The sequence below is a fragment of the Acipenser ruthenus genome, chromosome 1 (assembly GCF_902713425.1).
Source record: "Acipenser ruthenus chromosome 1, fAciRut3.2 maternal haplotype, whole genome shotgun sequence".
Taxonomy (NCBI): Eukaryota; Metazoa; Chordata; class Actinopteri; order Acipenseriformes; family Acipenseridae; genus Acipenser; species Acipenser ruthenus.
Window position 1 is genome coordinate 28,809,960 of NC_081189.1, and position 17,084 is coordinate 28,827,043.

At 37.7% G+C, this 17,084-nt stretch overlaps 1 protein-coding gene across 1 annotated transcript in view; it reads right to left on the bottom strand.

Annotated features, from left to right (window-relative positions):
* Window positions 1-668: 668 nt before the first annotated feature.
* LOC117411709 (endoplasmic reticulum metallopeptidase 1-like) overlaps window positions 669-17,084 on the bottom strand; it is a 32,644-nt gene continuing 16,228 nt past the window's right edge. The window contains exons 6-15 of the mRNA XM_059035251.1: window positions 16,905-16,997; window positions 14,617-14,829; window positions 13,767-13,987; window positions 12,217-12,391; window positions 10,496-10,686; window positions 9,730-9,882; window positions 8,642-8,844; window positions 8,206-8,321; window positions 7,576-7,739; window positions 669-5,338 (exon numbers count right to left, since the gene is read on the bottom strand). Coding sequence (XP_058891234.1) covers window positions 5,171-5,338; window positions 7,576-7,739; window positions 8,206-8,321; window positions 8,642-8,844; window positions 9,730-9,882; window positions 10,496-10,686; window positions 12,217-12,391; window positions 13,767-13,987; window positions 14,617-14,829; window positions 16,905-16,997 — 1,697 coding nt within the window. The 3' untranslated portion in view covers window positions 669-5,170. The remainder of the gene's footprint in view (window positions 5,339-7,575; window positions 7,740-8,205; window positions 8,322-8,641; window positions 8,845-9,729; window positions 9,883-10,495; window positions 10,687-12,216; window positions 12,392-13,766; window positions 13,988-14,616; window positions 14,830-16,904; window positions 16,998-17,084) is intronic.

Genomic DNA, 17,084 nt, shown 5'->3' on the forward strand with positions numbered 1-17,084 from the left:
TTCAAATGAGGAAAATGGCACAAACAGGTTTTTCCTTGTTGAACAAATTGTCGTTTCCATGAAATTAGGATAGCAATCAGGCATTGCAAATCTGTCTGGTCTGCAGTGAAGTAACGCCTGTCTGTGACACAGATAAACATTCAGGTTAAATGCTGAATTCAATGCAGTGTATAGTTTTTGTCTCTGTACTATTAATTTTTTTAACGGTTTTCTGTTCATTACGAGTAACAATAAATTATTGAAAACTAAAACCTTACTTTATGTGTTTGTGTTTTAGCATAGAGGCCATTTGAATAAATCTAATGCTTTTAAACTGTGTTGATGTCAACCACCTCCCAATGTGAAAAGTGAACTAACATGAACATTTCTTGTGACACTAACACTAATCTGTTTTTGTGTGGTGGAATTGTGTTATTTAGATATTCACATAATGCAGGCGATTGGAAGACATAACTGTTAATGTGTTGGTTAAAACCTTTTTAGATTGTAGCTGCATTATCCACTCATTTTTCCATATGCTAGATTTCAGTTGGTGTATGCCTGTGGTCAAGTAAAAATGTATTAAAATAAATCCATTACGCAAAAAATACATACAAATGATGTAATTCTTATAATTATATGAAACTAAACAAGACAGGTAATAACACAAAATGAATAAACTTTTTCAATCTTTTTACAAAACCATCCTTTTATTTGAACAGCCATTTTTACATGTTTTTTTTTTTCAGTAACCAAAATTATTTACTCTAAGAGTGCAAGTCAAAATTTAGAATTTTCTTCTTAATGCTGTATAAATAAAAAACATTGTCCCCTGCTTTTGGAAACGTTGCCTTGTGTGTGTGTGTGTATAATTATTATATATATATATATATATATATATATATATATATATATATATATATATATATACACACACACACACACACACACACACACACCGTGTAGCAGACTAGCTTTGGCATGCATAAGCAATCCAAATTTAGAGCTATAACAACCCTGCAATTATTCACTTCACAGACTAGGCAGTCGTTTAATCCATCTTTTTTTTTTTTAATTGATACCCACTGGACTGTACTTTGCTAAATGGTAGAGCCCACAGTGCCCAGCAAAGTGGACAGAAGGCCTTGAGCAAAGTGACTGGCTGGCTGGCTGGCTGGCTGATGCTTTGACAGCAACCCCACCCAATGGTGGTGGGAAAAGGTTCATTCTGCCAACATATAAGAGGCAAAGGGTTCTGCATAGCAGCGGAGGTACAGCACCACTGGGGAATAGTGCAGCAGCTATTAGCCTGATTCTTCACCTCCCCTGTGATGCAAGTTTACATTGGGCCACAATTGGCATCATGTTTACGCCATCTCCAATCTTTAAGGAAAAAGCCATGTAACAATGTAAAGAGTGAAACAAAAAAGTGACAAGTTCTGTAGTAAAGAAATGTGCTACTTTATACACTTTACTTAATGATTATGTGCTGCTTTAATTCTTTTACATTTAATTTTATGGTTAACCTCTCCACTGCAACCCAAAACAATTGTATATAGTAGAGAACTATGCGAGAGTCCCCTATACCAGTACAAGGATCTATTCATGTAGTATAGACTAGTTCTGACAGTGTTGGGTCTTCCCTTATCAGATGCTTTCAAGGCAACTTGTGATCAAGCCAGCTTTAACTAAACCTGGCCCGAGTGTTGTTATTTTCTATATGGCAGATTCAGCCTTTTGTTGATCTATTTTAATCTTCAATGTATCTGGAACATGAAGGCACGTTGTGATAGATTCACTAAGCATTTTTGCCCTTAGTGCTAAGTTTTCTTTGCAAGAAATACCTAAGGTGGTGCTTGGTGGAAAAGCAGGTTTTGAATCTCACAAATTAAACTAGCTCCTAACTCATTTGGAATTAGTCCACACCCTCAAAATGGATGTCAATAGGGAAATGAATGACAAATGAATCTGGATGTAGCTGTCCCTTTCTCTTTGAACTCACCCGTGAGATCACATGACTGTGTTTGGAAGGGCAACAGCGCTTTTGTGGGGGGGGGAGGGGGGGGGGGGGGGGGAGTGAAAAAGAAAAAGCCATTTTGGGTAAAACTGTGAAACTGTGCAGGTTAGGACTGAGGTGTGGTCTTGTGTAGCCAACACTGCGCCTGTACCGAGCCAGGGAAATTATCTTCCACCTTACACATGCAAAGCTAAATGAGAACATTACTTAAATGTTGTTACATAAAGCTTTTATTTTTTGCCATTTAGTAAAACAAAACCGGGTAAACTTGCTTAGTGAATCAGGTCCATTAAATTTGCCCCTTGATGTTGTAGGTGCATTTCTTTTGCACAGAACAATGGATTCCCATTGCAGTAAGACTATCAGCTAGAAGCAAGATCCATTACTTTTGTCAGTAGATTTACAACAAACATTTTTACATTGTTTACTATGAATTACCATACACAAATTCAAAATCTTAAAGGAAGAAAAATAAATGATAATTTTATAATAAAAAAAAGCAACAAACACATTGATTTGCAAAAAAGCTAAATCTAAAACAAGACACTTAAAATAAGTTATCCTGAGAAATGTAAAATGGCTCACAGTGTCAAATTTTTAAATAAGATTAGCAGTTTTAAATAAGCCGTTCATAAGCCGACGAAATAACAAACAGCCACACCTGCGTGAAGGTTTCACTTCCGCAATGAATGTCTCTGTTTAGCCATATTTGTGAGACACACAATGAGCCAGATTGCAGCAGGGATGAAGAAACATTTGCTCTAATCAACATTTGCTCAATGCAAAGACGCTTGGATGTAAGCGTCAGTAACAAGCTGCTTCCGGGGCATTGATACGCATATTGTGTACATTTGTCTGTCACCCAGGTCGACCCTGCTTTATCAAAAGCAGTGTGAACTCACGTACCCAACCCGCATGACACCAGGTCCTGACCCGGGTAGGTTCCAACCCAGGTAAAGCATGCCAGTGTGAAAAGGGCTCCATATCCAGGTCTACAGGAGCTGTCGTTTTGATCAGACTCAGTTCAGTCACCATGTTAAAACACTCATGCTACCTACACTGATCTCTTTTTATAGAATTGACATCAACAATCACCACATTTTCAAAAAGTGTTGGTTAGGAACTATATAAAAGCTAGTATTGGCTAGTTGATATCCATTGAACATTCTTTTCCACCTTTTTAGTACATTAACTTATCCTTTTATGTTTAGTCTAACCTGCCTATTTATTTTTTTGTCGGCTTGTCTTGTTTAATCATCATCTTAAGAATCCATGTAGGAGTTTAATTTTAGCCATGGACCAATAAGACATTCCCTCATTCTTTGATTTAATAAAACCACAGTGACTACATTTAAATTAGTAAAAACACAATAAAATCAGACAGCTTTTTGTTCACAGCTTAGTTTTTAGGACTTAGAATTAGTCAGCTTTGCCTCTCTTACTACTTAAACAGAGTCTATGCAGGTTAATTCATTCCTGGAATACAAATACTGGAGGGAAACTAATGTGATATGCATTTTAAAGCTTTTCTGTTATCACCAGCAATGGCATTAAATATATGGTAGTGTACCCACAAGAACTAGTTGGACTAAAAGCTGATTTAGAATATTAAACTTATTTGTGGGCAGTAATCAATTTTCTATAGATATGGAAACAGCTCTCTAACCACATCCTAGCAGGCTATATTTGGCTTTAGAGCACCAACAGCACATTATAATTCCCCAGTTTCCTCCCAGCCAAAATATCGGCAATATATCTTATTATTTTAAGTGTTGGGGTCAAAATAATTAAAATATATCATGATTTTACTCTAGACTTGCTCCCGTCTTTTGTGGTTTTTCACCAGAACCAGAAGCTGAACTCATGTCATTATTCAAGACTATGGGGGGAAACTCAAAAGCCATACTCCAAAGTGTTATTTGTGCAACTTTTTAAAAACTAGAAAACCACCATAAAATATATAAAACTTGACAAAAACAACCAAAAAATGCAATCCAAGGAGTCGGAGGTATTCTTAATTTTTTTTTTTCTAACCAACAGTGTTTCTCTTGGTGCTAATGGCACTTTGCAGTAAAGTGTTTTGTGAATTCGCTCCATACAGTTTGGCAGCTAAGATGTATTAACATTGCACTATAAGCAAACATTTTGCACTGAAGAAATCTTAACACCAGGCCTGTATGTGAAACAGGAACTGTTTTCAGGCTCAAGTCTCCAACAGACATACTGCAAGGTTTTCCAGATGTTCAACATGTCAAAAAGTCTGACAATAAAAATGTGTTTTATTAGTGTCCCAGTCCAATAGCATAACACAGCCCTCCCAAAACAGTAACCATTAAACTACAATGTTTCCTGTACCATGCTCCTTTACTTTCACAAATTTACAAAATAAAAAAATAAAAGCATTTATCTTTTTTTAAAACAAGAATTTTAGGTATAGACCGTTTCCATGGCCACGTGTCCAAATGAATAAGACAGTAGAGTCCCCTGAACTACACTTGTCAAAGACACAAACATGAACAAAACTGTTTTAAATGGTGACTGAGCAAAAGTCTAATTTTGCATAAAATTATGTTTTTTACTTGTTTCAAACTTCAAACTATATCAGCACTGGAAAAATGCTGTTCTTTGTCTTGTATGAACACAACGTATCTAAGCTAACAGCATTCAGTGCTTTGCAAAGTTTATGTACGGAAAGCTCTAGCGACTGAAGTCCCTTTTTATCCACAGGTATGACACTGTCTATGTGCCTCACAATAGTACAGGCTCTATGCTCATTAAATAGCCTCCCTGCAGCTGCTAACAACTCAATCAGTTTACTGTATGCAGCCTCTTCATCTGGAACTGGATTGAGACTGCCAGATCTCATTACACGTAGTCTCCCAAAAAAAGGCTGATTTTGCTATTTGAGATCATAGCAGCTGTCAAAAGGCAAGAATGGCTTCACATCCATCTCTAATCCTCTGAACCATGGTATAAAAGAAAAATGGGGGATAGAGAGAAAAAAAAACCCTAACACTAACCCATAACTGTTTTAGTACAGCGTTTTACAGTCTTTAGTAAATAAGTATGTTTGGGGGTTAATTAAATAAAAACAAAATAATCAAACTGTGGAATTGTTGCATTTCCCGTTCAAGCTTTAGCAGTCTGTCTGAGTCGGTAGGTGTGGTGTTGACTCTAGTATTGGTAGAGGTTGTAAGTGCTGACCCAGTGGGAAGGGAAGGACCAGTCAGGAAACCTGTGGAGTAGCTCCATCAGCTGAGGAGTCTTCTGATCCTCCCCAAAGAAGTAGTGAGACGCAATGCCAATAGAGATCATCTCCTCCCCTGAGTTGGACTTAGGGGCCTGGAACATAGAAAACACAGCACTGTACTAATGTGTCGGGCCGTATCCTTGAAACATTCTTAAGACATCTTCTCAAATCCAACATTTTCCTTAAGTTTGTACTGCTGTTCACTACCATTTTTCTTAATTTTGTTCTTAACTTTTTTTGTAAGACACACAAAGAAAAATACTTTGCAGAATGACCATTTTTTATAAAATTGTTCTTCTATTTAAGATAGCAAAGTCCTTGCTTTAAATGAATAGCTATTATAACTAAATAACTATTAAGAATAACTATTTTCATTAACTGAAAAGGTGATAAAGTGTTCGACAAAAATGTAATCCCTGATATATTATGTGTAGTGGGCTGAACCTCACATGATCAATTTGTTATGCAAGCTGGTGTAAAGCTGCATCCACACTGGACGTGAGCGAATCATTTAGAAGTCACTGCAGTCAAATGGGAGGATCCACACCAGCAGCGAGCAACGCCGCTTTGAGAAAAGATTGCGTCGCTAAAATAGAACTGGTTTCTATTTTTTTTTCGTCGCGTGAAATGAAATTGACCAGTCGGAAGCAAGGTTAACACCCTTGACACACACCAAACACGTGCCTCAAAACACGTCACGCCTGAAAACAAGTTCATCATTTTATGTATTCCCAGTAGTCGTGGCTTGCAAGTGGTGTATTTAACAACACCTAGACATTTACTTTCTGATTATGCAAATTGCATTCAAATAGGTTTATTAATAAGCAAAAATAAACCGGAGCATACATGCAGTCTATATATCCAGCATTTAAATGAAAAATGTGCACTTTTAATGCTTTTAAAAATGACACAAAAAGGTCCATCATTCACACAGCTTGAACATGTGACCTAATTTTAAGCAAAGTTTTTTTTTTGTTTGTTTGCTTTGATGATAAATAACATTTTGTTCACTAAATTGTTCTGTGGCAGAAATCCGTGACAAGAAGAATGCCTGCATAAAGAGATTCACCAAACAAAAATATTATCGAGGTCTTATTATTGTATACATTGTAAAACAAAGCCAGCAACACGTTTGTATTCTATGTGACACATCCCAACATTACCAAGCTCAGAGTTTTGAAGATTATGACTATGAGCCATATCTGTTCATCGGACTGTTTTAAAAGTAAAAACTAAATAAAAGTCTTGCCATGGCATATGACCTTGTTCTGTGTATAATTATTCATAAGTAAATTAAGTCAGAGACGGCTCAAACATTCACCCATGATCTTATACGTCACAGTCTTCAATAGCATTTACGGTAAAGTAGAAAAATAGATTTGTAGAACAGCATCAGTAGTAATACAAGGTAAGTGGTGACTTGCGCATAATAACACGGATGATATTATTATTATTATTATTATTATTATTATTATTATTATTATTATTAATAATAATAATAATAATAATAATGTTGCACTTCAAAATACTTAAAAGAAGTTAATAAAAAGAACCAATGAAGGAATTTGTAAAGAAACACAATTGAGATTGCATTAAGTTGTATATATAAATGTATAATAATAAAATAATTTTGTTGAAAATATCAGTTCAACTATACTACTATTGTCCAGCTGTCTATTGAAATAACACAGTGCTGCTATAATTGTGGGTAGGTCCCTTCATTAGTTGAAAAGGAGAACAATTCTGTCTTGGGTTTTCTTTTCCCCGCAACTACTTATACAGCACAGACATTTTTGTTTATTGAATGCAACATTAATCATAATAATACATCAATGATACATCAATCATAATAATGTACAATGTGAAAGATGTCTACTACACAAAATGAAAGCAGATACAAGTTCATTCCTTATGGAAAAGTAGACACACTATGTTTGTCACAGACTAGTGTGTTTCCACACAGAGGTAATATAGCTTATACAACGCTTCAATGGGCATGCGCCGGTACATTTCAGAGCACATGTGAGGGTACATGCGGAAGTCATGTTTTTTGGCTCAGAAGAGGTACTCGAGAACATTGATTTTGGACATAGCATTGGACAGGCATTATTATGCAGATGTTTGAGCGCATACTGATTATTATATAATGACCAAATACATTCGGAACAGCAAGGTGGGATAGTTTGTGTTTTACCTTTCACATAGTGCTGATGTACCCTTTAAACCACAACAATTGGTGATGTTAAAACACATCAACATGATACTTGAAGTTCTACAACCAACATCCTTTATAACACTTAAGGAATATATATCGTCTTGTTTTACTCACCTGCACTTCGAACCAGAAGTGCCAGGCTGGGGCGTCCAGCCCATGGGAGTAGAAAATGAAATACTCCCCACCGAGGTCAAACTGCGGAGTGCCATCACCGAAGGACCAGCTGGTGAGTGCTGCTCCATGGCGGGGCAGAAGATACAGGGACATGTGGCTGGGTCCTTAAAGAGGAGACAGTAACACATGTATTGTCCATGAACAAAGAAGCAAGGCAGGAGAAAGCAAGCCATTCCAGATTAAAAGATGTGTTGAGCAATATAGTTGTGCTCCAAAACGATGGGAGCCAAGGTAATGGGAATCCTATTGTCCCTGCTGTCCTTATGCTTCTGCAGTTAATCTTTTTATTTTCTATATGTTTCTGATATAGGAAACTGATATGCTTGCCCACATTTTGGATTCATGTTCCACATGAATTGCACCAGAATAACTGGAACTTGAATCATAGACTTTTCAGTTTCATGAAAATGTATTCAGCCACACAAGGGCTAATACAAACATTCGGCAATAAATACCGAGGTAAAGCTGTGAGAAACAAAGTCAAGCAGACAAATACATTCGCTGGCGATGATGCTCCATTAGGGGAGCAGTGAACTAATGAGCAGTAGGGTAATGAATTGTCTTTCCTACCTTTGACTTCAAATGATAGCTTGGTGGTCCCCCAGTCTGTTTGTTGCTTTGACAGCAGTGCAAACTCAATAGGGGTCTTTGGAAACACCTCTGGGGCAGGCAGGTACCAATTCTTCCTGGTGAACAAGGCACAGGCATAAATGAACCCACATATTTAAATGATTAAGGTAATTCTGTTAAGCTAGCTGTCCCTTAGCCTAAACTGTTAACCTACACCTACCTACATTTCCTAATTAGCATTTTAAAAATCAAGCATGTAAGATTTAAATGTTAAAAAACAAAAATAATAAATAAATAAATACTGTATCCAGAGTAATAATGTTATTATCAAAATGGCACCTGGGACAAGATTTGGAGATTCAAGAAAAATTCACATACTGAACACTGTTGAATTAAAACTTCAACTTTCCCATAGTATCCCATCTCTATTACTCACTTAACAAGAAACTCAACAGGCAGGAACCAGGGGAAGCCACAGAAGGGAACCTGTTTGTCACATGGGGCTCGAATGGTGTCATTTATTTCAGGGATGTGTGGAGTCACATATTTCATTCCTGTGTAGTCAAACCCATTGATCCAGATCCCAGAGTCCTTCTTGACGACTTCTCCACTGAGGTCATGGAAGGTCCTGGTGGTATGCTACAACAATATGGTGGCACAGTGACCAAGTTACTTTACAATATATTGCTGGAGACCTTTTTCTGTGTTCTTGACAGTTACCATTCAGTGTATTTTAAGTGGGTTAAAAAAGGAACTGAATGTTACATCTAGTCATTTTGCAATGGTGATAAATGGTGATAAACTATTTGGTGTACCCGATACACTTGTGAACTAGCTTGTTCACTATTACTTTGTATATATTTGAAGAAGAGACAAGTATGCAGTGATTCATATGCAGCCAGCAAGGGGTCCGATTAGGGTAAAAAAAGGGCAGTCTACATCAATGCACGTTAGTCCAACAGCAATATAGAGCCTACAGTACCGCATGTACTCACTTGCATGCTTGTAATGCAGGGACATAGTGAAAAGAAGAAAACAATACCTAGTATTCATAACAGGATACATTTTCCTTACAAAAAGACCAAGGTCCTGTCTACAAGGTGGATATTAAAGAGCAGCAGTGTTATCTGGGTATGACTAAATTCACCGCTAAACCGATACATTTTCAGATCTATTCAAGTCAGTTACCTAGCACTGTTGCCCAGGTCACCACTGAAAATGAGAACCTGCAAACATGGATGTATGGTGAAGAGGACCTCTGTGAAATGAGCAAGGCTTTGTTTGTTTCCTTTATTTTATTTTGGTGCCAGGGCTCATGAGCTGATGGGCAATGGCACTGATTACACTTAGGCAGGGTACATTCAGTTCTCTATCTCAAGCAGAGACTGAAAATAATGCCAAATTATGTAGTGGATTTGAGATAGGGACCAATATAAACTTGGGGGGGGAAGTTGAGCTCATCAAACTCATGCGTGACTTAACCCATAAGAAATGACCACAACGTTCTCTCCAAGCTCTTCTCACCTGCAGGACGATGCGTTTGGGCCGTGGGCTAGCTGAATCGCAGCTGTAGGGGAAGAACATGCCACAGGAAACCAGCACTGCCACCACACCAAAAATGGAAGCCAGCACCACTAGTGTCCGCTTCGTGCTTTTGGAAAGGTAAATTAAGTGTATCTAAAAATTGTAAAAGGAAATTCATATCAGCATTCTATATTTTATTACACTACTATGAACATTTAACCCTTTCACCAAGTGCTCTATGCAGAAGCCGTCATTTTTTTGGTAATAATTATTTTGGTCAACTTATTTTTCGGTTTTACTTTTTCAAATAACCGGAACATGCATAATTTGTTTACAACACTCTGGTATTCCTAGTCCCAATGAGTTTTAGCTGGCATGTAATGTAGAGACGTTGACTGAATACATATTTAAATGTACAGTAAAACCTCCATTATTCAATCAGCCCAGTGGAAATGTCCATGTGGTTCCAGACACATTGTACAGTATGTGAAAATGTAAGCTTGCTGCATATATAAGCACAAACAAAACAGGCACATCAGTAGCATCTCTCATGCCTAGATATACTAAGCAAGCTTCAGCACAATAGGAAAAGCGGCTCTACAAAAGGTATCCCTGTTGTTTTGGGCAGTGAATTTAGACTTTTCCAAGACTCATTTTTTTTTATTCAATAGTGGGCCTAAAACAGGCCTTATGTATCATCCTTTTGTGCTGACGTTAGTCAGTTCGAGCTCGGAGCATGTTTGGGATTCATTGCAAACATACTTACAAAGTAGGAGGACAGAATAATGACGCATCCTGCAGTAATGGAAGCCAGAACCACATCTGGAGGAATCTCCGTGCCACTGCGCCCAAGAATTGGAGTGAAGATCTCAAACACCACCCACATGAGAAACATGAAGTGTACGTAGGGTAGAGACAGCCCCAGCAGGTACAGGGCAGTGTACTTGACTGTGGCTCCTGTGGGAACAAACATGGACTATTAACAGAACATTACACCCTCAATTACACCCTGAACCAACATATTCTGCACAGCACATAAACAAAGTATCGGTCTATTTTAATGATCTAACCACCAGTGAATCTTAATCTTGCAGTCCTAAAATTTGTGATCTCGCGCTATAGCAGACTTTCCAACACATTTCGGTAAAGTGAAAACACTTTTTTTTTTTTTCTTGATATTTTATTTCTTACATGTTTAATATCATTGTGTGTGCTCAGTGTGATTTACTATTGCTTTTCTAGTTAAATGGCTATTCCAGCAAAAATTGCTTCTAAAACAACACTGCAAGGCTAATTATGGGGAAGCATATCAATGTTGCACAGGCTTCAGTGCAATACCGATTTGCTTCCCCACCATCAGTCTTGAGGAGTGGTTTTAGAAGAAATGAATCTGGAATAGACAGAAGATGAGGTTTATAAGATATAGGCATATAATCATCTTATAAGAAACAACAATAGAAGACCATGCAAGATAATAAACAGGTACAAAATAAACCTAAGAAATATGTAGATGACAAATCGTTCATTCATCTGCGTTTCTCCGATCCCACCAAACTTGTTTAACTCAACAGGTGCCCTTCACAGTCCAGAAACAGAAGTTTCAGCATTGGAAATACTGTATAGCTGCCTGCAGAATCTACAGGGGGGTTATAGAAAGAAAGGCAAGTAAAAAATCAGGGGACTGATGCTCAGCTGTCAAGAAGTGCCCAGCAAAAGCATATTAAAGTAAATATTAAGTAAGAACACGGTACATTTAGGAAGGATGCTTGGAAAGATTTCACTAAAATAGTTCAGCATAACTTTGTTTTGTTACTCATAGCATTAAATTGCTGTTATTAGTGATGATATTCATTCCATTCATGTATTTAATGAATTAAAGTTTTTCTTTAGTAATTTAATTATTTAACTGCCAATGCTAATCAATGCTTAATTCTGTGCTGGTAGCCAAGGCAACAGGGTACTGCTACCACCAAACTGTTGTTTTAAACCATCTATATGGGTGCTTCTGCCTACCCAGTTTCATCCCATCTGTGAATAAAACAACATGTCCATCCCTTTAATAAGCTTGTGTCCTAGAGTTTAAAGACGGCAGCATTCAGATGCACCACTGTTCAGTTCATTAAAAGACCCTAAAATTCTTCACTAAAATCTTAATGTAATTAAAATAGAATAGTTATATCAATAGTTCTTTAAGTGCCTGACTATAGGGCAAAGTAATGTATTTTATTTTTTTATTTTTTTTTTTACACAGGATTTTTGAACATGACTTAACATCAAGGCAACAGCAGTCTAACAGGACTGGCTTTCTCGTTCTGTGAAAACAGCCTTCATCATCCAGACGGGTCTACTAACGAGTCCAGTTTGGGAAAATACAAGGAATGATTATGGGGTAATAAACATTTGTTCTCAAAGACAGTACGCAGCTGGTAAAGCTACCAGTATTACAATGTTCACTGCTGCTTGTTACAAATTCATGAAATAAGCCACCTCTTTGCTTGATTTCCTGGCGGAGCAGCAGCTTTGTGATCAGAGGGAAGACCACTGTGATCATGGGGACATAGGCCGAGCAGAGCCCTTGCTGGGTGAGGTAGACCAGTGCACAGCACCACAGCGTCAGTGTGGCGTCAAAGTAGATCTCTCCCACCTGGAGCTGGTTCATGTTCTGTAGAGTACATACACAGACTGGCTGAGCAACCTGGCTTAAATAGGTTACTTTTATAGTGCCTTTCATTAAAAGAAATTCCACAGTGCTTTACATTTAAAAAATAAATAAATAAATAAATATACATATAACAATACAATAAAAACTACAGTGCAGTAAGCCAGTGTATAAAAATGGGTCTTGAGGAGTGATTTAAACATAAACAGATTGAGTCGCTGATAGACCCTGGAAGGGAGTTCCAGAGACGAGGGGCCACAGAGCAAAAGGCACAATCTCCCATTTTTAGCTGAGCGCAAGCTGTGCTGGGGAATGTAGCAGCAAAGCAGATCCTTGATTTAAGATGGACCCAGGCTATTCAAGCAGTAAGATCTTAAAGTCAATTCTATATTTAACTGGTAACCAGTGAAGAGATGCTAAAACTGGTGTCATGTGGTCATGCTTTCTTTTTCTTGTTAAATTTTGAATGTATTGCAACCCATTAAGAACATTAGTGGAAACACCCGCAAACAAGGCATTACAATAGTCAATTCTCAATGAAATGAAGGCATGTATCAGTTTCTCCGCATCAAACATTGACAAAAATGATCGAAGGTGAGCAATATTTCGGAGATGAAAAAAAAGATCCTCTACAGATATTTCTAATGTGGGCCTCAAAAGACAGCGCAGAGTTAAATTTAACACCTAGATTTTTACCCTCAGACATAGGACTACTCTCAAGCCCATCAATGACTGAACTAAAACTACCAGCTTTACCAAGCTGAGGTTTGAAAATGTTGCATTTGGCCCTATGAAAAGCCTTGCATAGAGACTTCAGCATCATGATCAGTAAGTGGTAGATGTGGGAAATATTTTGTGGTAGAATGTTATTGTGATTTTATTCTGAACAGGCTAGTCGTCATTAGTGGTGATATCAAATATTGCTCCCTTTGCAGCACTGGTTTGGTAGAATATAGATCTGATGTTGTCGCTTCGGAACATTTCATTCTATAATACTATATTTATCCTTCTGTACCTTATGCTGTTGTTTTTATTTATACAGTCAAACCTACTCATTTGGTGGCTGTATATATATATGAATGTGCAAGAACACATAACCTTTAAAAACAGATCCTATCTGTGGCAGGCACTAGCGCTGAAAAACAAAGGTCACCTGCACTAGAAATATTAGTATCTGCAGATCGTTACATAGAGGCTGTAACGATAGTAAAACACTCAGCAACCTGCCGACACACAAATACTTAATCTGCAGCTGTATTTTATCTCGCACTGTGTGCTTGATAAGATGACCCAGGAAAACTTGAACGCAATGACCGTAACTTATTTCATCAGACCCATAAATATTCCCTTAAAAACAGTAAAATAGACGTGTACTTACTCCATAATAGTGCTTCTTTGCTAATGTATGAATGAGCATTAGCATTGCTATGCCTGCAGTTCCATAGAGGCAGACTGACACGTAGTAATGGGTGTACCAGAACATGGACTGTCCAGTGAGAGAAATTAACACAGCTATAATGAGGACGGACACTAAGGTGATGAACCAGCTCATCAGTGTGACACCAATGGCATACACCAGGCTTCTCATGTACACGACGCCTGCAACAGAAACAGAAAAGGGCTCCCCATCACACACAATTACATTTTTGCCACCACTGTACATCATGAAATGTACAGCTCACAAAACAATAACAGGGATGCAGGTATCTTCTCATTTATACCATCAAGATATTTAGATACTTGATATTTATAATTCACATACTGGCTTTAATTTGATTGTGCAGTTGTAACAGTACCCTGCACATGTGATGTGTTCAGACCAAAACACGTTGAGGTAAGAACCATGTTTTAACATGTTCGTGACTTGACAAAAACGTAAAAAGGAAGATGCAAAAAATATTATAATCACACCCCCTTTTTAAGGCCTGTTTCATACAAGTAAAATCACATTTAACTTAATATCATCTGTCCCTTAAACTAGGCAATTTAGCTTAAATTAAGTGCCATTTTGAACAAAGGAAAGTATATAGATATGGACTAGTTGGTAATCAAAATCAATAAGGTCTACCCAATACCATTCAAATATTCCACAGTGGATAGTGAGGTTTTAGGTTTTTTCCTATCAACGCCCCCAATGCTCTGAATATTAAAACAAGGCGCCCTAGATAGAAAGAAACCCTTCTAGAGTGTAGAAGCATGCAAGTGGAATTTTGAAATCTTTAACTTACCAACATTGTTAGGAAGGGAACATTTCTTTCCCAGATAGATGAAAGCAGCAACAGTGACCATATAATTGATAATGGTACCGACCCGGGCTGGATAGGCCACCATAAACACTCCGAGCACATCAAAGAACACCATGTTGCCATGCCGATACTCTGATGAGTCTGCCAGCTCCTCTGACGAGGCGAGAAGCTTTAGAACAGCCAGAATATTGTCACCTGAGAAGAAAAAGCTTGTTTAAATAGCAAGGTTGGTAGTAGGGATGTGACAATCACTTTAAGAGGTATTTGTCAGCAGATAATAAAAAATCCATTCATTAAAATGTGTTTATTTCAAAACAAGGTACGCTGACATTTCATTACCTTTACAACTGAGTACCAATCAGTAGCAAATAAATGAATTCATCCTGGGAGCTGACATTTTTACCGCTGTACTGCCTTACCGAGGCCATAAAAACTGACAATAAAATATGTTGCAAAACTAGCAAATGCAAGTGATTCATCACGTAAATGGGACGTTTCCTTAAACTCAGGAGCTACCGCTGTGGAAACTGTGTGTATTTCTTTGTCGAGTTTAAATCAGAGATTACATCTTCCCCAGGATTACAATCCCAACAATTCTAAAGTATAAAAAAAGGTAGTTTCAAGACAGGTTCTATATGGAATAACACTGTCAGACTGTTACTGATTGATACTCAGTAATTGTATAAACAAGTGAAACCGTACTTATCGGCACACGGCTAGTTGGTAGCTTAAAGCTCAAACTAGGAATGAGCAACTTGAGTTTACCCAAGGGCACACATGTTCATTCCTCAAAACACCCTTGATGTCTGCATAAACCCCTTATGACATGACAAGGTTCTAAGTGGAACTTAATAACACATTTGCAATTTAAATAATAATAATAATACTACCAGCATTTGTTTTATTACTTTGAGACCAAAATACCTTTAAATCACTTCTGTTTATAAGCAGTTGGCCAAACCAAGCCAAAAATATAATATGCGGGTGACTTAAGTATGCCAAATATTCATGAGTTCAGAAACAGTAATGAATGATAAATAATGGCACTTGTGATGTGCCATAACAAATTAATATAATTAAATAGTAGATGATAGTCTATTATGTATAATTTTAAAAACTGCACGAGAGTGCCACAGCTAATGCAACACCCTCAGGAATCCCCAGTAAAGACTGCTGGCTTCGCACATCCAGGACTCGAACCTGCAATCCCCTGACTGTATGACACATCCTGCACACCACGCAGCCCTGCTTTTACTGCTCAGGAACCCAAACACTTATTCTTTACACAAAAACAAAACTGGAACAACCTTTGTTTCCTTGCATTATCTAATTAGCATCATTTTAAAGTGGGCTTAGATGTATCCCACGGACCTCAGGTTGCGCAGCCCTGGTTTAAACAAGTGTCTCATCCTATCAACCAAGCATAGAGAAGCTAGTCCCCGTCCTTCAAACAGAAGCATCAGCTCTCCAATTTGCTGGCTGTACATTAAGGTCGGACGTACATTCAGGATACACATGCTACTGTTCTTTTGGCTTAAATTGTAATTGCACACTGATATGTAATAATTGTACTGATATGTGCTATGGTCAAACTGTCCTCTGTATTCAGCAGCACATGCCGGCAAACACTAATTTAAACACTAGCACTGCTCCACGGAGTAACACTGTGTAGGTTATTTTCAGTACTAAAACCAGGAAGGAAGTCAATGGCCCTGAACTAACCTTAAATTAATTTTGAAAAACAAAAACATTGTCCTTCTACACCCTTGCTGTGTGTAAACCAGACTTGCTGTAAACAACATCACTGACCCTGAATAGAAAAAACAACATTAGAAATTAATCACTTCCCAATTAGAACCTAGTAGTAACAACAACACACAATTTCCCCAGAACGGTGTCTCGCCATCAGAACACTTAACACATTGAACCTTCAGTATAAGCAGCTGCCTCTTATCACATTAGTGGTTTCTCTTGTACTTTTTGTATGACAGACAAAAGGTAGCCACAGAACACTTATAAGCATGAACCGTATAACATTGCAGCACGGTAACTGTTTGTGAGGAAATGTGGAAAATGCTTTTCATAAAAGTTACAAACAAATAGAGATACATAACCAAAATATACCTTACAGTGGTTTTCCATATCCCGTTTCCATTCAGGGGTAAACAATGACATCACAGGCCAATGCATTTCCTCAAAATGTTCCCCTTCTTGACAACTCATTCAGTTGGAATCTGTGACTTCCTAGGTAAGTGTTATTACTCACTAACCTGCTCTTTGTATGGTGTCTGTTAAAATCCTGTCCGCCGTGTCATACTTGGTGTGGTAAAGGTAGCCGTTTTCAATGAAAGCCAAGTCTATACCTGCAAGCAAATGGTAGTTGATTTCAAAAGCTTTCACTTGTAATAACCAAAACAAATATGTATGCATTCTGTATGATCTATCAGCTG